This window comes from Engraulis encrasicolus, chromosome 18 (assembly GCF_034702125.1).
Source record: "Engraulis encrasicolus isolate BLACKSEA-1 chromosome 18, IST_EnEncr_1.0, whole genome shotgun sequence".
In the NCBI taxonomy this organism is placed as follows: Eukaryota; Metazoa; Chordata; class Actinopteri; order Clupeiformes; family Engraulidae; genus Engraulis; species Engraulis encrasicolus.
Window position 1 is genome coordinate 53,418 of NC_085874.1, and position 20,403 is coordinate 73,820.

A 20,403-nucleotide genomic window follows, 5' to 3' on the forward strand; every position below is an offset into this window, starting at 1 on the left:
ATGTCGAAACGTGTTCTGCAACTCTCAACAAAACATTCAGTTCAGCCGTGCCAGTGAGGAGTCTGCTGGCATTAAAGAGTTCCCTGTCCTAATGATGATGCTGGAAGTCACCGCAAATGTTGGGCAAATTGATTTGAGATGAGAACATTTTGGCTATAATCTTTCTATGCTGTATTTTGAATTTATTTATTTTTAATGTTATTAATATAAATACTGTCCCTTTGTTAAAAATACATACTTCAAACTTCAAACTGTTGACAGCGATACCACTACTGTGATAGTCATGAAAAACATGCGTATCAAACACAGCCAAAGTCTTTAGATGTGAAACATTTTAATTCTGCCCAGAAGGAAGAAACACATACAGTACAAGAACAAAATAAACATCATCAATATGGACATACAGGAACTGTACACTACTATATTTGCTTTGTGTGTGTGTGTGTGTGTGTGTGTGTGTGTGTGTGTGTGTGTGTGTGTGTGTGTGTGTGTGTGTGACAGCTGAACCATCCTGACTTTGATGGAGCCGCAGATCCAGACACACAGACACAGATACTGTGCGCATAGAGAGGGAGAGAGAGAGAGAGAGAGAGAGAAAGAGAGAAAGAGAGAGAGTGTATGTGTGAGTGAGAGGAGGTGTGTGTGTGTGTGCTGCATGAGGGCCGCTGAGGTGAGTGTCCATCATGATGACATCATCATAAGAGCTGCCCTCTGATAGGTTGATCACCAGGCGAGGTCCTCCAACCTGTGTGCGTGCGCACACACACACACAGCAATGAAAATCAGACACACACAAAACATGCACACAAGGAGAAGAGGCGAAAATACCCACACACACCCACACCAGGACAAGAGGCAAAGACCACAAAAGCACAAATACCTGCACACTTTATCTCTCACCTGGTGTGTGAGGGGATGTTCTCTGTCTCTGAGCTCTCTCGCAACAGAAAGTCTGAGAAGAGCGTTTCTGGCAGTGCTCTCCTACCATACCTAGAGGGAGAGGAGAGAGAGAGAGAGAGAGAGAGAGAGAGAGAGAGAGAGAGAGAGAGAGAGAGAGAGAGAGAGAGAGAGAGAGAGAGAGAGAGAACACAGACACTCACACACACACACACACACACACACACACACACACACACACACACACACACACACACACACACACACACACACACACACACACACAGATAAAGGACTATCTTCTGTCTGTGAAGTGCCGGTATGGCAGCAAATAACTTAATTTCACTATAGTAGCATCAACTCTCTCAGTTCAGTCCTGAAAGAAGCACAGAAAGACTCATGGATCATTTTTAGCGGGAAAATGGTTTCGCCTCGTTTCAAGACACATTTAAAAAAATGGTTAAAGCAAAATTACTAGTGTCAACACTGTCAGGTGATTTCCAGAATCATTTTTAATGTATTTCTTTTAATATACTCTATTTTCTTCTATGTGTTTTGGATGAATGTGGCTATGAATATGTATATGTAGGTATGTATGTATGCGAGTATGTGTAAGGACGCCATCTTATGCCTTAGCCTGCTACCTCATAAGGGACCACAATGGAAATAAGTCTTATGACTTTTTTGTGCATGTCTATTTTATTCTTTGTATGGTTGCTGCTGCTATATAATGTTTTTACATCTAATAGACTAAATAAAATCAATCAATCAAAATATTATCATACTCTCACTCTCAAACATACTGTACACAAACACACACACCACCTTACCCACACACACCTCACCTCTGGCGCGTGATGAGGTTGATGTAGTGCCTCAGGGCAGAGTAGTACTTGGCAAGATCCTCCACGGGCGCATGCTCCCCGGGGTTGTCTGGTTTAAACGGGTATGCTTGCGCCCCCAGCGCCACCCAGAGCAGCCCCACGCTGAGCCACAAGACGACGCGCCAGGAGGAGGAACGATGCATCTTCACAGACACCTCACTTCACGACACGGCAGCGACAACCCACTGAATCCCCTTCAACCAGAACCAGACACAACGGCTCTGTGGCTCACTTGGAATGAAGCGTCAGCTACACATAGTGCGAACAAAGTAAATAATGAAATAAACAAACAAATTAAAAAATTAGGTTTTAAAACATTTTTAGATTCCAAGTAAACAGCCTGGCTTTTCTACTTCTGACTTTAAGAGTCGTAGTAAACAGTGGTAGGCTATGAGATATGAATATACGTATCTTGCTGTGTAAAAGAATACAGCCAGTGTTGAATGAAAAAAAGCTTTTACCAGCTCGATACACTCAGACACTCACGCACCTACTCTCTTCCTCCTGTGCTTTCTGTCTGTGTCCAAGACAGTCACATTTCCTCTGGCGGGCGGCATCCACTTATAGTGACACACTCTCTCTCTCTCTCTCTCTCACACACACAAACACACACAGAGCGAGCGGCAATACCTGAAGCGAGGGGGCGCGTGATTGTCTTATTTCATCCATCTATCAGCGTTTATAAAAACTAATCATTAACCACCACATTAATCATTGACCACCAAACAAGAGGACATCTATATACAGAAGTGTGTGTGTGTGCACATGCACTAATAGAACGTACGTCATTGCTATCCTACGTATGGTACGTCACATTACAACACCACAGCCCTTTCAGGTCGTTTACACACGCGCGTGAACACACACACACACACACACACACACACACACACACACACACACACACACACACACACACACACACACACACACACACACACACACACACACACACAGCTACTCCCTTACAAATATTGTATCATACCCACGCACATTATCACACACACACACTGACACACACACACAAACCGACATCCCATCACACCCTCATCAAGAAGGTATTCACATAAGCTTCACATTGCTGACCCTTAACTGACACACACACATACAAACACATCTGAAGGTGGATTGCATTTAACTAACATTACACACACACACACACACACACGCACACGCACACGCACACACACACACACACTTACCCAGTATGATACACACTTTAAATTTAACTGAACTGAACACAGAATATTATTCTAAGTTTGTTAGTAATGGAGACTTATTAGAAGTACATTAGTCTGCCTGTTGCCATCCAGGTGTGTGTGTTTGTGTGTGTTGCGCGCATGCTTGTGTGTGTGTGGGAGCACGTCTGTGCATTTGTTTTTAGTGGAGCAAGTGTGATGAGAGAAGGGAGTGTTAATTAATGTGTGTGTGTGTGTGTGTGCATTTTCTCCAGGTAAACACTTGTTGCGAGTGTGACTAGCCTGTTAGTGTATGTGTGACTACCCTTGCCAGTCTTGAGAGAGTTGAGTGCACCTGTTCCTAATTACCAGGAGTTCCCAGTGAAAGATCGGTCTGCCGTCCCTGTGTGTGTGTGTATGTGTGTGTGTGTGTGCTCACACAACTTGGGAGACACATTCGTGATTTACGGATCAAAATGTATAACAGCTCCTTATTTATTCATAAAAAGTATTCTCGAGCACCTGTGCGTGTGTGCACATGTGACAGACATGTGTAACAAGACATTTAGATGTTTTTCTCTCTCTTGCTCGCTTACACACACACACGCACAGCCCAGGTGAGTGACAGGGGTGATGAGGCCACTTCTGAGTGTTCCACTGACACTAACGGCCCAAATAACAAAAGATTGGACCACCACACACACACACACACGCACGCACACGCACACGCACACACACACACAAATAAACCCGGCCCCCACCAAATGCACCATGTTCCAAGTAATAAGGTGTTTCAGAACACATAATGGCTTCCATCAAATATATGTACACGTTGGACACCACAGACACACAAAGTTTTGATGCAGGCAGCTTTATTCTCCTGTGTGGCACTGATTGACGCACGCATACACACACCAGTCCTCAACACCTTGCTGTGTGGCCAAATGAAACTTGTCAAACACACTACACCACCACACACAGGAACGAACTAGACTCTCAGAAACACAACAATATGCACAACCAATAATTATAGTAACAAAATAATGACAATCTCCTTCAGTTATGGTAAGAAAATGATAAAAACAAAAGCAAAAACCTATGAATGGCATATAGGGGCATCATAATTTCGTAAACAAATGTACTATCATCTGGTTAACATCATCCTGTAATCGGGTAAACGACAGTCATTATTTTGTAAACGATCATCATTAATTGGTTAACACACAATCTGCTTAACACATATTCAATCATTCGTTTAACACAAGAATCTATAATTCAAAGAAGGGGACCCTAACCCTAGAGCACCTCTCAGCCACACCCTTTATTAGCCCCACCCTCTATTGACCGCGCCCCTACTCCACAGCAGGCTCCAGATTGGCTGACAGGTAGGGCTCGTCTAATACCTGATCAGCACTTAGCCTGCCACAGCCAAATAGCAGCTTTGACAGGAGCGAGCCAAGACTGGGCTCCTGGGAGAAAGGAGAGAGAGAGAGAGAGAGAGAGAGAGAGAGAGAGAGAGAGAGAGAGAGAGAGAGAGAGAGAGAGAGAGAGAGAGAGAGAGAGAGAGAGAGCGAGAGAGAGGGAGAGAGGGGGAGAGAGAGAGAGGGAGGACACAAGGGGCACATGAAGGCGAAATGAGGCGAAGAAAGTGTTTCATTCTGACAGATCAACACTTAACAGTTAGTAGTGGTGTATCAAATCTATTAAAACATTTGTGTTGTTAATTTGAATATGTTCACTTAACTTCACCCAGAAATATGATTTCCCTAGCTAGGGTGAGTGGAAATGTGCATGCATAGTCCGTGGCGGTTGTGAGTTTAAGTACATGGCAATCTTCTTCAATACAACTGCGTGTCTTATGTACACATCTTTGTGTGTTTACCACTGACCAGGTTGAGGGCTTGGGTGTCCGGTATCTGTGTGTCTGGATCTACGGCTCCATCAAAGTCAGGATGGTTCAGCTGTCCACACACACACACACACACACAAACACGCACACAGTTTTGGCACAATAACACCTATAAATCACATAATGATTAAAAAAGCCCTTTTGCGCGTGTATCATGTACCTCCCTTCAGTGCATATATGTGTGTGTGTGTGTGTGTGTGTGTGTGTGTGTGTGTGTGTGTGTGTGTGTGTGTGTGTGTGTGTGTGTGTGTGTGTGTGTGTGTGTGTGTGTGTGTATTAATGTATTTGTGTATTAATACACAGCTCTGGTCAAAATTGAGAGACTGCTTCAAAATGTTCACTTTTTCTGATTGTGCTATGGACAGGTACAGGGGGTGGACAAAATATCTGAGACACCTGTCATTTTAGTGTTGTGTTGTGACCAAACTTTTGCAATGCACACAACAATATGGGTGACGTATCAGAACTCAAAAATGAGAAATTCTTGGTGCGTGTGTAACTGTTGCATCTTTGACCGAGACAGAAAGTCTTTGTGATGTATCAAGAGCCACAGTATCCAAGGTAATGTCTGCATACAACCAAAAAGAATGAACCACATCCAACAGGATTAACTATGGACGCAAGAGGAAGCTATCCCGCACGTGTTCACGCCACAGATTTTAGAGTTCGCAAACCGGAAAGTTGGTTCGCAATGAGAACCACAAAATACCAGGTTTTTCTCCGCGAACCGTGACGACAGCGTGGTCGTCAACAGGTTCATCCGGGTAACACAGTCACTTGCGGAAAACGTTCAGAGCCCGTGCAATTCGCAGATACACACTTTAGTGCCGAACGTAACTGGTTCGGGCACCGGCACCAGCTCCGTTCTGGTCAGCCTGAAAGCCCTATAAGAGGGTAAAGTCTCCACTTTCAAACGAGCCATAACATGTTTTAGTGGCCCTATCACATAACATGCTGTGACTCTACAAAAAAACGTCAAAAAAGGGCTTAGAACGCTGGTATTCTACAACATAATTCCGTAAGCACCGCCGGTATTCAATGTGTTAATATGGATGCGTGTACCCAGAGCAGTAGTCCACCAAAGCTGTACATGTCGCTGACTGGTGTGGTGTGTGCGTGTGTATTAATATGTGTGTATGTGTGTGTACCCAGAGCAGTAGTCCATCAAAGCTGTACATGTCGCTGACTGGTGTGGTGTGTGCGTGTGTATTAATATGTGTGTATGTGTGTGTACCCAGAGCAGTAGTCCACCAAAGCTGTACATGTCGCTAGCTGGTGTGGTGGCGCCGCCCTGCTGGACCTCTGGGGAAACAAGACACACACTCCCCGCTTTCATCACACCAGCCACATTCTACACACACACACACACACACACACACACACACACACACACACACACACACACACACACACACACACACACACAAACACACGTGGAAATCAGGGGAACAAGTAGCAGCTGGCTGGCTGCAGGACTCCAGCAATTCAGTTTCTCAGTGAACAGGGTTGCACCTTTGTTAAGATCCCCGGTTGCACACTCTTCAACCTCTGACTGTTGGAAACTGCTGTCACTCAAAAAACTAGCTCAAATGGTTGGCTGCTTAGCATCTTGCCCCTCCTCACAACACCGACGTTTGTAAATATAAACCTATGCATATTCAACAGACACTTTATTACGTACATAAGTATTGGGTTGGAGCAATGTTTGCCTTCAGAACTGCCTGCAATAGCTTACAGGAAGGCTGTGGTGCTGCAGTAATGCTCAAAAGGTTTACGCGGTTACACAGCAGAGTTCCGTATTGTAGGTACAGTAGGTGAGCAGTCGCCCCGATGCAATGTTCCCTCTAAGCTGCGCGACTGCGCAATTGCGCACTCCTCTCACAGTTTCCACGTATAGCAAATCCATGCAGCGCAGGTAAAACAAGGTGGCAAATTTGTGTGGAGACGCAGTTGAATGTTGGCCGAAATGTCCACCCCTTGTAGCTTTAGAACATCCAATCGAAATAAAACATATTCTTTAGATATAAAACATCTATCTTATAGCAGTTTAAGCGATCACACTGGACGCGGATTTCTGCTTACAATCAGCGTTGCGCCCCCCAGCTGATCAGACCGAGCGCGGATCTGCTGCGCGTCGAATGCTGTCAGTAGAATCTTTGGCAGTGACCAGACAACGTTGCAACAACTGAGCTGTCACTCGCAGCTTAATCTATGGTGTTGTGTTGCGAAAAGTAGCCTACACAAAAAGCTGTGTAACCTAAATTGATCTAATGGATAGAGTTTTTGCTAAAGCTCTCCTAAAGTTCGATCGTGAATATCTGATATGAATGTTGATAACGGTGTCGAGCATCTGGATATCTGCAGGTGACGTGAAGCGTCAAGTTTAACTTTTCCCTACTCAGTCTGCCCAGATCAATATTCAGCGCGGAACACGCTCACTTTCATTAACAAACAATAGAACAAATATGCGTCTGTTAGTGTGTGGCTAAAAGTAAGGAATCACACGCCATCACATGGTGAAGCCAGCGCATCCGAAGCATTCTATCGCATGAGCTTATTCTCGCATGGATACCAATTATAGTTCGTCACTATTTCCACTCTGTCCTTCATACAAAGTTATCTAGGCTATTACCTATGATATCTTAGCAAAACGGAGGTAAGCTGTTCTTTCCTTTATTTTAGCTTCACTGGAAAAGTGAGGCCTACCAACAGTCATGCAGAATAGCGTGGTGTTTAGATATATCCATTGTTCTGTCATATTTTGAAGTCCTTTGATAGGCATCAGAGTGCTAGGAAAGTCGCAAGACATTTAGCGATTTAAATGGATGCCTGTCAACCTAGCTTTGATCTCGCGCTATTGGCATCATTGGAAGCGCTTGTTGCTTTCTGTCAAAGAGCTGCTCAAAATTGTGTTGATGTAAGCGTTATACGCGTAATGGGAATGTCTTGAAAACATATGAACTAATTAATTTGCCTAAACTAACTACTACTGATAAGAAAGTCCATGAAAACCCAGTTAGCCAGAAGGTCAGTAAGAGATAGTCCGGTAAGGAAAATGTGTTCCTCCCACGCTCTGAAATGAAAGGGTGAGAATTTTCCACGAGCTCTTAAAGTGACAGTGCATAATTTTAGCCTACTCCATGTAGGCCTAATTTAAGCACAATATTTTAGTCTTTAAATTTGATAGTCCTACATAGGCCTATTATAAAACATTTAAATCCAAATTAAATTATTCATCCTTAATCCATAAATTCAGCATTCTGGGCTACTTGGGCTGCTGTAAAGATACTTTATTTCCAACATCTTACAAATAAATGTACAGTATAGGCTATTGATGATGGTGGGTTGATGATGAATAAGTCAAGTAATAGCCTAACCAAGATGAGAATTAGAAACATTACTTAACTGATTTTGTAATATTCACATGTAATTCAATGTCAATATAATCAACATATTATTAAGTGATTATTAAGGGGGGTCATCAACCCGCTCACTGAGGTCATTGGCTCTGCTCAGTGATATAATGCATTTGCCCAGGCACAGAAAAAATTAGAGGGAACATTGCCCCGATGCCCGCATGAACACAATGAAAAAGTCACACAAGTGACACCAGTTACTCATAATCACTAGTCTTGTAAATTGTAGGCAATTGGATATTGAGGTTGGACTAGGGTGGCCATCGGTCCGTTTTTACGACCTGTTCACGACGTCCGTGTGTCCCTCTCTTTGTCTTTCCTTTCCTCCTAGCCTTTTGCTTATGGCCTCAAGATGCGAGGCAATATCATTGACGCAAACTAGACCTTGGCAGTCAGTCGCGTTTCCGATATCTGCGGTCGCCATGTTAATCCAGATGTAACCCCAGACTTCGCACAGTGACTTAACTGTATTGCTGTCGCCTTATGTCAGGGAAATCTCTGTGCAATAGCCCTATATGAAGTTCATTAACTGACTGTATGAAAATTAAATAAGGTAACTATATTATTGTCTACTGTCTGTTTCCTATTTTTACCTGCACTGGTGGCAACGCATAGTGCAACTAAGTGCAAATGCTTTTACAACGATACGAGGGCTCTCACAACTTTACAAACAGGGCAAAGAAACGTCTTTCTGCACGGGCGCTGTCTGTATTTTGAGCTAGTGTTGTTGGTTATCCAGCGTCTGCATGGAAAAAAAAGGTTGACAGAAGCGGTTTGCCTCCGCTGATAAACACACTTCTGACCAACTTTGAGTAAAGTAAATCAAATTAATTGTTGGCTATTAGGCCTACGCATGCATGACTACCCAAAATAGGCCTTTCATTTTAAAAAAAAATATGAAATAGCCTACACAGACAACAACGGAAGGATTTGTCTATCGTAACCTGCCGTCTCTGATACAACATTAAGTTAGTGGTACTGATGACTCCTTTATCGGAATGAGGTAATGAAATGCGAAAATCCTTCCCCCCAAAAATATTGTTTTACAAGTAAAACTGTTGTTGGCAGCTGAGTTAGTCTGAGGTAAGATGGCAGCGCTGTTCCCTGATTTCTGCCTGCAGTTTAGAATGCCAACTTCACCGTTTTCTCCACGGAGGCGGGGATTCGGCAAGTCGAAGCAATGGGTCCCGCGCGAGGACGCTAGGTTAGAAAGTTAAGGGGCGGGGTTGTCCGGCCGAAGTCCGGACAGCTGGTCACCCTAGGCTGGACTGTAGATTTTAGTTGTATTAACTGTAGCCAATTCCCTCGGCTTAGCTAAAGTGCATTTGCAAACCAGGAAGCACATTTGTTATGCTATTTTGAGAGGGAAGAGGCTTTTCCAGAAGCATAGGAAATGTTTGTTGTTACAAGACATTAAACTACTGACTAGACTGATCGCCAGGAATACCTGTGTCCATGGTGCCCACTGCATATCTGAGGTTAGCGCGAGCATCCGATATCTTATTTCGGAAAAAACACCTGTCGAGTCTCTGTACAAGTGAACGGAGCATGGACGATTTTGAGGCAGCGGTGCGTATGCAGCCAAATTACGTCATACCCGTTTACAAACTCTGAAGGGGTCTATCCAACGTGAGAGTGCTGAGAAACAAAGTGGACGAACTTCATGCTGCCACGCAACACCTGTTTGAGTACAGGGAAAGTAGCCTTTTATGTTTCAGCGAAACATGGTTAAGCAACACGGTTAGTGACGATAGTGTTTCCCTTCCTGGGTTTGGAGCGCCAATCAGACTCGACAGAGATGCGCAAGCCACTGGAAAATCGATCGGCGGTGGTCTCTGTCTGTCAGCACACAGTGGTGCAAACAGTATATCATAGACACACTGTCAGTTCCCCAAACATCGAACTTCTGTCTGTCTCTTTAACACATTGACTACCAAACCACGGGAAAACCTGTTTTTACTTCCCATGCGATCCCAAAATGGGAAAAGTTTTTATTGTATTTTTCATAACTAGACACTTCAATGCTTATTGTGTTTGATTTCGGTAGCTCTGTAAGTAGAACAGACATAAATGGCAGTCAAAAGCTTGTGTCATCATCTGGACATTTTAATCACAATGCCAGGATCGGCGCCAACCCAAGAATATTTTTGATAACTGTAAGCTACTGTCCGGAACTGTTCCCCTGCGTCAGTGACGTCACTGTCGCGTCCCTTTCCCCTCTCTGTGTACACCTTGCAAAGTGTCTGCGATGCTGCCATCTTTTTAAACACAAGAATCGTGTTTGTATGTTGTTTACTTAGTGCTACAGTAGGCTACAGTCAGCGTCCACTCTATGGCGCTTTATAGTATGCTTCACACAATAATTAGGCTACAGAAGACAACACTTTCACTTTCACATCGAGTCCAGCACACCTTCTGGGGGATAATGCAAATAACCTTAGCCAGATCCTACATATTGTGAACTGTGATTGGATTATTACCCTTACCTCTGATTTGATCGTCAACCAGATAAGTTGGATTCTTCATTCTGTTCTTTTATTACCCCCATGATGAACTGAAAATGACGCTGTAGTGAACAGGAGAAGCTGGCTGCCACTGTCAGTGAAGCTAGCATTGCTATGTAAACAGTAGCATGCATGGCACAGCACAACAGCGGTTTCCCACACAAGGATTGGAGACATTAACGCATCCGATTAACGGATTTTGTTGCTGACGTTGGACTAAATGCCTTTAGGGATGTGTTTGTGGTTACGTTTTGCCTACTGCGTGTGACTAAGACCCGTTTCGCGTGTGTGCAAAGATTAGTTGCGCAGGAACTAGGACTGAGCACAAGGAAGTGACGTGTACTTCTGGAGGAGAAAACGCGTTTGATTGGCTGATACAATTGCAGGGGGAGGTGGCAGAGCAGGAGAGACGTGTCTAGTACACCAATTGCATATTGGACCCTGTGAAAAAGCACAAGATTTTGAAAACGGCGCATCATTCATAAAAGCCTCAATACAGTGAGGAGAATAAGTATTTGATCCCTTGCTGATTTTGTTGGTTTGCCCACTAATAAAGACATGATCATTCTATAATGTTAATGATAAAATGTATTATAATATAGAGAGACAGAATATAAAAAGAAAATCCAGGAAATAACTTTGAAGAATATATTCTAATTGATTTGTATTCCATTGAGGAAAATAAGTATTTGACCCCTCTAGTCAAAAAAGACAAAATACTTGGTGGCAAAGCCCTTGTTTTCACATACAGAGGTCAGATGTTTCTTTCAGTTAATGACAATGTTTGTGGGTATATTAGAAAGGATTTTTGTCCACTTTTCTTTGCAGATCATCTCTAAATCACTTAAGTTGTATGACTGTAGCTTGCCAAATGGGAACTTCTGTTCCCTTCACAGGATTATTATAGGGTTAATGTTTGGAAACTGTCTAGGCCACTTCATGACCTTAATGTGCTTCTGCTTGAGCTACTCCTTCGTTGCTTGGGCTGTATGTTATGGATTATTATCATTTTGGGAGGCTAATCCATGACCCACCTTCAGTCTAGTGGTGGTGGGAAAGAGGTTGGCATGCAGCATTGTACGTTTACATGTCTCCCTCCATCCATTTCTTGACGATGTGAAGTTGTCCTGTGTCTTGGCCAAACAAACAACCTCAAAACATAATGTTAACACTTTCATTTATGATGTTGGAGAAGGTGTTGTTCTTGGGATCATAGGCAGCATTTCTAACACATAGAGTTGTGTTAATGCCAAACAGTGTGATTTTGGTGTTATCTGATTCCAGCACCTCCCAATCATATCCTAATCCAGTTTGACGTTCATTGGCAAACCTCAGGTGAGTCTGAACAGGTTCCTTCTGAAGCCGGGGTACCATACATGCACTGCAGGATTTTAATCCGCTGTGGTATCAAGTGTTTCCAATAGTTTTCTTAGTGATTGAGGTCCCAGCTGCCTTGAGATAATTTCCTAGCTCCTCCCATACAGTTTTAAGGTGCTTTATCTCCTTTTTTCTGGTTATTAAATTCCCACAAGGTCAAATCTTGTATGGAACCAGAGACAGGCCTAAGATTGATGATTGATGATCATTTTGTATGTCCTAAAATTGAGAAGAAATGCACCAACAGTTTGCTCTTTAATATCCAGGAGCCCATTTCAGCCTTATTGAGTTCTAAAATCGTGTCCCTGACATCCTTTGACAGCTTTTTGGTCTGTCCCATGTTGGCGAGTTTAGTTTGATTGATTGACTGATTCTATGGACTGATTCTGCAGATTCAATGTGTCTTTTCTGCAGGTTACTATTAACAGGTGTGTTCAATTCAGATAACAAGTTGATTGGAAGTGCCATTTGATCTGCGGGATCAGAACTCTTAATGGTTGGCAGGGGATCAAATACTTATTTCCCTCAATTAAATATAAATCAATTATTATATATTCTTTAGAGTTAATTTCTGGATTTTCTTTTTGATATTCTGTCACTCCATTTTAGAATACATATTATCATTAACATTAAAGACTGATCATGTCTTTATTAGTGGGCAAACCAACAAAATCAGCAAGGGATCAAATACTTACTCTCCTCAATGTTGATTTTGGCCGATAAAGGCCTTGATTTAGCTCACAATAGCTCGGTAATGAAAGCACATATAGACAAGCGGTTTTCACGCACTAAGAGGTGAAAGTCTCACCTTTCAAACAAGCCATGTTTCAGTGGCCCTATCACACAATATGCTGTGACTGTACAAAAAACACCTAAAAATGGTTTAGAACGCTGGGAGTCTATGACATGATTCTGAAAACACAGCTGGTAGCCTATATGTTAAGACTAGTGGTGGGCCGTTATCGGCGTTAACGTGCTGCGATAATGTGAGACTCTTATCGCGCGATAAAGAAAATATCGCACGTTAATCTATTCTCAAAATATAGGTTTGGAGTTTGGGTATGCACGTCACCATAGCGTTTAATTGACAGACGCTTTCAGGCTGCGCTCCAGTCGTTTCTCCTCTCCACCTGTTGCTTCAGCAGACCTACTAAATATGAAGTGTTTGCATGCTGAAAACATTAATCCCTCTGCCGTGGTAGGTGTTGTTAGAGTGCTTTTTCATAAGTGGTAGACTAAAGAGACGTTATTGTTTGAGGTGAAGCATAGAGAGACATTATTTTGTGTGAGTAGGCTACCAGCCCGACATAGCCTACATTTCCTCACGCATTGCATGGAACACATTGCCTAAACAACTTCCAGAAATCTTGCCTGTGCCATAATTGCAAAACATTCCGTGTGTGATATGCATTTTGAAGATTGTCAAACTGAAACTGTCAATATCTACTCTCACTGAATGTTTGTGTTGCAATCGCGCACATTTGCGACTCAGTGAGATATGCTCATGTCAAACGGTAATAATCCTCGCGGCTGTCACGCTTGATTTATTTTTTTGCAAACTGAATTCATTTCGAGTTGTAATTCCTCTGGCGTTCTAACTCTGAAAACTGTCAGGTTTAGGCCAAACCGCCGTGTGATAGTGCTGCAGGTTCTGGATAGCCAGTAGCCTGGCTCTGCCAGTGCTGGGGGCTGCTGTGCCTAATGCGCGCAGAGCTCCTCCCTCTCTTAAAGGAGCGGCTGGTCTTTTTACTAGTCAGTGACAGATTCTCTCTCTCTCTCTCTCTCTCTCTCTCTCTCTCTCTCTCTCTCTCTCTCTCTCTCTATTAGAAATGCTGAATTGTTGAGGTAACTTTGTTTAAATAGCCTAAATTTTTGATAGTTATCTGTATTTGCCTCTACAACTTATAGCGCTGTTCATTTTGAAATTTCAGTATTTTATAACTGTAAATGCGTCCTAACATATTGGACACACTTTACACATATTGCAGTTATTTTTTTCATCACAAAGTATCAACATAACCATTTTTTGAAGATGAGATGCAATTTGAAAAAAAGATGAGCTCTGGTCTAATGCGCCATCTGTCTTAAGAAACCCCAAGGTTTTTTTTCTGCATTATTTCGCTAGCTTGCCTATTCTGAATGAGCCATTTTGATATAGATTAATCTAGATTAATCTAGATTAATTTCATAATTACAGTGAGATTAATCTAGATTAAAAAAATTAATCTATGCCCACCCCTAGTTAAGACCAACATATTTACCAAGAGAGTTTGGTCAACTGTTTGTGTGCTTGGTTTATATTCCCCCTGGTGCAAATTACAAGAAGACTGTGGATGTTATATCACCATATCCACGATCTAGAGACAGCTTCCCCTGACACTCCAAAGCTTATATTGGGCGATTTTAATGGCTGTTCCATGTCATCTGCATTACCCCACTGTTACAGAGGGAAATTGTGTTAGTTGCATGTAGACTAGTCAGCACACTACCACATCCACACCACATGGGGGCACCGAGTACCTTTTGAGGCTCTGTGCCTTTAAGAACAGTGGAAGCCATCTTGAAAGGGAATGTGGGGGAATACCTGGGAAGTTATCTGGTGAACTGGGGCCTTTATCAAGCGTTCTTAGGCACAGATCTGTGCGTAAAGCGTGCGTGCGATCATTCCTGTGCAAAGAGTGGGATTTATGAACATGTACTTGAACGTAGAAATGTGCCTAAATCTACACAAACCTCAGACCATGCGTGCGAGTGGAAGAAACATGAAATTGCAAATAATATTGACCGTGCAAGGTACCGTTTGCTTTGAATGACGATGGAGTATGACAGTGTGCTAGTTTACAGTGTTTTCGTCCAGGTGTGTCTCCTTCTTTTACTTATTTTGAAACACTGTCCTCCTCCTGTCGAAAGCACCTCCACTTCTGCCGCGGAAATGTTTCTATCTCCACACTTCCCGCCAGTGCTTCGACTGGCGCGTTTGTCCGCGTGTGTTCATGTGTGTCCAAACAGGGTAGCGCCTTCGAATTAACATGGCCTTTGAATATATTTTAATGCCATATATGGCTACTTGGAGGCGTTTCGGGATGCAAATTGCCCCAAATGCGCGCATGCAGTGATTTGGAAGGTGTGGGATTTATCATGCAGAGGTGTGCGTAGGAGCAGCCAACGCACGTTTGATAAATCCAGATTTCTCTGTACTTGCGTACATTCTAAATTTCACTCGTAAGACACAATTTAGAAGACATTCTACGAACTGATGATAAATGAGGCCCCTGGTGAGCACCTGCTCACATGCTGGAGCTGGTTTGGCCAGCATCGGAGCTACCCTGCTCGGGCTGGTGCACAAATGCAGGGACAAGGAACTTTCTCTGTCTGTGTGGAGATATGGTGACACTGTGGAGTTTCATTGATCGTCGTGGGGTAGGGATGCACGATGTATCGGCCTTTAACATCGGCATCGGCGGATATTTGACATTTTTCAGCACATCGGACATCGGACCGATGGGTAAAACTTGGCCGATGTTAACGTCGATGTTTTAGTCCACTTGCGAGTTGTAGTGTTGGGGCGGGGGAGGGGTCGGATTTGACCATGCTTTATTTGTTTGGACATAATATGACAGCCCTACCGCTGACATCTTACTTTCCTGCATTGTCATTGGATACAATACAATGCACATTCGGTCGCCACGGTAACGGCCGCCGCATTTCATTGAAAAAAAAAAAGATATTGAGTAGCTGGCGTGTCATTGGGAGATAACAAGATTGAGAGTAGGCGCTGCACTGAAGTAATTAAATATGTGCCGCGCTCTGAATTCCAGCACTACATGTCGGCCTGAGCGAAAGGGAGAAAATCGCGTTCAAAGATCTATTTTTAGTTTTTGGCGGTTTTCCTTTTTTTTGCAGAATGTTGACATTTAGGTCACAAAGAAGCTGTTCAGTGAAGCAGAAATTCACATTGGTTTGTTTAAAGGCAAACATTTTGGACCACTTTTAAATAAATCTTCAGATGTTTCATATGGGCGTGTTCTACTTACTTCCTACTTTGAGGAACAGAGGAGAGGCGGGTTTATGAACAAGCAAGCATGGCTTGTGTTTTCATCACTGAGAATGGTCAAAGCAAAACGGAGGTGCTGAATTGTGGATATTACATCTTCTATTCGATTCTATTCGATTGCAAATGAATTGCTACGCGAGAAGGGAAGCGCCGTCTGTGCTTGGTAGTCGGGACACGGACGCTCATCATGCTCATCATCCAGGCGGTCATCCTGCCCTCAGAGCTGTTTGTTTCAATTATCTGGCTACGAGGCTACGAGGCTATGCAACGCACACATCCCTCTTTATGGCGTAAGTGGCCTTCATTAAACACAATCATTGACACAATATGTTTTGCATGAACGGGAAATGGGTTACTTTGGACTAGTAGCATGTTAAATCAAAATGTAGCCTAACGGTAACCTAGCTTGATGACATTTGTTTACATTCTGTCTACTACACTCTGGCAGCAATATTTTGTATGACAGTGAAATATTTTGTTTGGAGAGTGGACAAGACTTTGTTGACGTGCATTCATTAGCATTCATGTGAATAAACCTCCCAAGTAGGCTATTATCTGATCTCTATTGGGAGTTAGCATAACAATACACTAGCTAAGTAAGCTTAGCCTTATCACATGCATTCACTGGACGTGGTCCTGTAGCTCTACCAGGATGTGGCAGCTGACAGAACTAATTGGGGGAAATAAATACCCACAGTAGAATGCCAGATTCACCACTTTATCAAGTTTTGCATGACAATAAAACGAACAGTGGTTTTGTCTTGATATGGTGATGATGGCCTGAATTCACCCCAACATGTTTTCACATGGGCATAGTTATTAGGCCTAGTAAGGTAGTTAGCTGAGGGAAGGAATTATTTCCTGAAACCTTTAACTGCATAGGCACCTTTAACAATTGGCTGGCAGACACATAGGCTATAGGCCTACTAACTGTCACCAAACCCAACCGTTAGTAGCCTACAGGCTACATTTCTGTAACTGGCTTACATTGCCTTACCAAGGTGCAGCCTATTGATAGTGTGAATTGTGAAATGACATTCATTGACCTGTAAAACAAAACAGTAAAACACTTCTGTTCTTTTTTTGTCAGGTGGTGGGAAACTTCTCCCAAGAGTCATTACACCACCCAAGCTTGTCGGAAAGGCGCCTGGCACACCAGCAGTTCAGGTATTTTCCACATTGTGTACACTCAAAACATAATTCTATGAACATGATTGTGTTTTGGACTATGCTTATGGTACATTTAACATGTCTTATGTGTTTATTCTGTCACAGGTTTAATACCAGGGGGCTCTTGCAAGAATCCAGTGTGATGCTGAACCTGTCCAGTGCCAGCTACTGTACTTCACTATCCAGCAGTTCTTCCACAAATTGACAGTCTTCCTCTCCTATCCCCATCTGGACTGAACATTGACAGGTCGAAATATCTATATGAAATGATAAGGTCTTTCTGTGCTGATGACATCACAAGACAATGCTGAGGTTATGCCACCAAATGGCACTTAACCATTTTGCATTTTGCAACTTATTGTGCAGTATGTATGCCAAGGTTTATGCACTTGAATGCACTAAATAGTAATGCAGGGATGTCAAACTCAGGGCCGGGGGGCACACACACACGCACACACACACACACACACACACACACACACACACACACACACACACACACACACACACACACACACACACACACACACACACACACACACACACACACACACATTAATATATTTTAATGACTTGAACAACAGACTGTGCAGGCACATTTGAACTACAATATCTGTTGGAATTGAGTGTTTAAGATGTAAGCATTTGAGTATTGTAAGCATGTGCGCACGCATATGCACATTATCAGTAATTTTTGAATATTGAGTTTGGCCCGCAACTTCGTTCCAGATTTAGATTTCGACCCACTGTGAATTTGAGTTTGACACCCCTGCCCTAATGTAATGTAATGTACTTTGTTATAATTTTATGCTGCATGTTATAATTGTTGCATTATGAATTTGGGGAGAAACGAGTCAAACAGACAGACAACAGATGTGTCCGTCTATGCCAGTGGTTCTCAACCTTTTTTGCCCAACTCTGCCACCTTGTGGACACAGGAGGGAATTACATTTAAGAAACGTGTCACGAACCAATGAACGGACAAAGGCTCTTATAGAGATGTGTGACTGTGAGACGCATCTAAAAAAATGCACTAACTCTCCTTGGCCTGAGAACATTGAGCGCATTTTAGGCTATTGACGATGTCCTTGTTTGTAATTCACTTTGGATGAAAGTGTCTCCTTAATGTAATGCACATTTTCATGGGGGATTACTGGGTTTAGAGTAGCTGTGTATACAGATGTGTGCATGGATGAGAAGCTAAATGGTGTTCGTAAGATAGTTGAATGTACTAATTGTATGCCTTACTGTCGTTCTTTGCTGTGCCATACTGTCCGAATATTTTCATAAACACAGCAAATTTCAATCATGTTTGTCATTCCATTAATAATGCTTTAACAATTAAAATGGTGTGTATAAAACAATGCAGTATTGCAATGGTTTCTGATTGCCATCTCATTCTGTAAAAGCCATTTTTGATTAAAACAAAAACTTAATTCTAACAGAAGACACTTCTGGTCTGTCAGTGGATATCAGTCTGACAGCCTTTGACAGCTTGAATGGTAGGTGGGAGGGTTTAGCATGATGTCATGTAGAGGGAGGACTTAGCAGGGGGAGGGCTAGGTCATGTAGGGGGAGGACTTAGCAGGGGGAGGGCTATATAGTATGCAGGTGTGGGTTGGACAGAAACTTTCAGGGCTGAGTTCTCTGTTTTTTACTTTTACAAGTGAACATATTAAAATGGCCACAACTTATTCAAATATTACCAGATTCCCATGTGTGAGGTATCATGGTAAAGCTTAGAATCTCTACTTTTGGAATATATAACTAACTCAATATGCTCCAGGGCCTACTTGAGAGTGGTTTTTCCACGGTCGGTCACATATGTCGTTAGTGTGGTCATACTTCTCCGTACCGCAAAAAGATAAGAAGTATGCGATATGCAACACTTGCCAAGTTCAGTTCAGGCGTGGTGGAGAGACATCCAAGTCCTTCAACACCAGCAACTTAATCGGACACCTGAAATGTAAGCATCCCCAAGTACATCAACAGTGGGAGGAAGCAAACGCCGCTAACGTTCGCCAGAAGTCAAAGCCACCAGCCACGGCAGTTGAAAGCAGCAGGCCAATTCAACAACTGTTTGAGAAGAGCAAAAAGTTCGACAAGGACGGCGGAAAGGCCAAGGCAATCACAAGAAGGTAATGGAGATGATTGCGCTGGATGATCTCCCATTTTCAATTGTGGAGGACCGAGGTTTTCGGCAGCTGATAGAGCACATAGAGCCCCGCTATAGCCTACCAAGCCTACTTCGCTGACGTTTCCCTGCCAGCCTTACAAGATGTCGTGGCCAAACACATCCATAATATGTTGGATAGTGTCACAGATGTCAGCTTCACGACTGACATCTGGAGCTCGGAAGTGTCACACATGAGCATGTTGAGCCTTACGGCTCAATGGATAGGTACAAACTTTGAGAGCAAGAGAGCAGTGCTGCATGCACAAGAGTTCAGTGGATCGCATACAGGGGCAGCCATCGCCAGGGCATTTGAGGACATGCTTTCCCAGAGGAAAATTGATAAAGACCATGTGCATGTTGTGCTGCGAGACAACGCGAGAAACATGATAAAGGCGATGGAGGAGTGCGGCGTCAGAAGCCTGGGCTGCATGGCTCATACATTGCAATTAGCAGTGCACGATGGGGTGTTGAGCCAACGCAGCATAGCCGACTGTGTGGCTATAGGGAGAAGAATTGTCGGACACTTCCGTCACTCTCAGCTGGCCACATCCCGACTGAGAGACATACAGCGCGAATTGGGGATGAAGGTGAAGATGCTGCAGCAAGATGTCAGCACAAGATGGAACAGCACATATTATACAGCTCCAGGCCTTTTTATTAGAATACCATGAAAAAGTTGATTTATTTCCATAATTCCATCAATAATGTTAAACTGTCATGGATTGTAGATTCATGGCCCAGTTTTTTAACTATTCCAATCATTATTTTTTTTCTTTTTATATACGTTGGCCTTCCAGCTCAAAAAACCCATGAATTGAGAAATTCGCATTATTAGAAT

At 43.0% G+C, this 20,403-nt stretch overlaps 2 protein-coding genes across 4 annotated transcripts in view; both read right to left on the reverse strand.

Moving 5' to 3' along the window:
- Positions 1–567: 567 nt before the first annotated feature.
- LOC134468312 (pro-neuropeptide Y-like) lies at positions 568–1,950 on the reverse strand. Its single transcript, XM_063222253.1, has 3 exons — positions 1,743–1,950; positions 901–990; positions 568–745 (listed from the first exon to the last, which is right to left on the reverse strand). The coding sequence occupies exons 1-3, from the start codon at positions 1,922–1,924 to the stop codon at positions 724–726; spliced, it is 294 nt and encodes a 97-aa protein (XP_063078323.1). The 5' UTR covers positions 1,925–1,950; the 3' UTR covers positions 568–723.
- Positions 1,951–3,811: 1,861 nt separating this feature from the next.
- Positions 3,812–20,403, reverse strand: part of LOC134468808 (serine/threonine-protein kinase 31-like) — a 112,147-nt gene continuing 95,555 nt past the window's right edge. For all 3 annotated transcript variants that reach the window (XM_063222683.1, XM_063222682.1, XM_063222681.1), the window contains 3 exons: positions 6,103–6,219; positions 4,849–4,920; positions 3,812–4,428 (listed from right to left, as the gene is read on the reverse strand). In XM_063222683.1, coding sequence (XP_063078753.1) covers positions 4,312–4,428; positions 4,849–4,920; positions 6,103–6,219 — 306 coding nt within the window. In that variant the 3' untranslated portion in view covers positions 3,812–4,311. The remainder of the gene's footprint in view (positions 4,429–4,848; positions 4,921–6,102; positions 6,220–20,403) is intronic.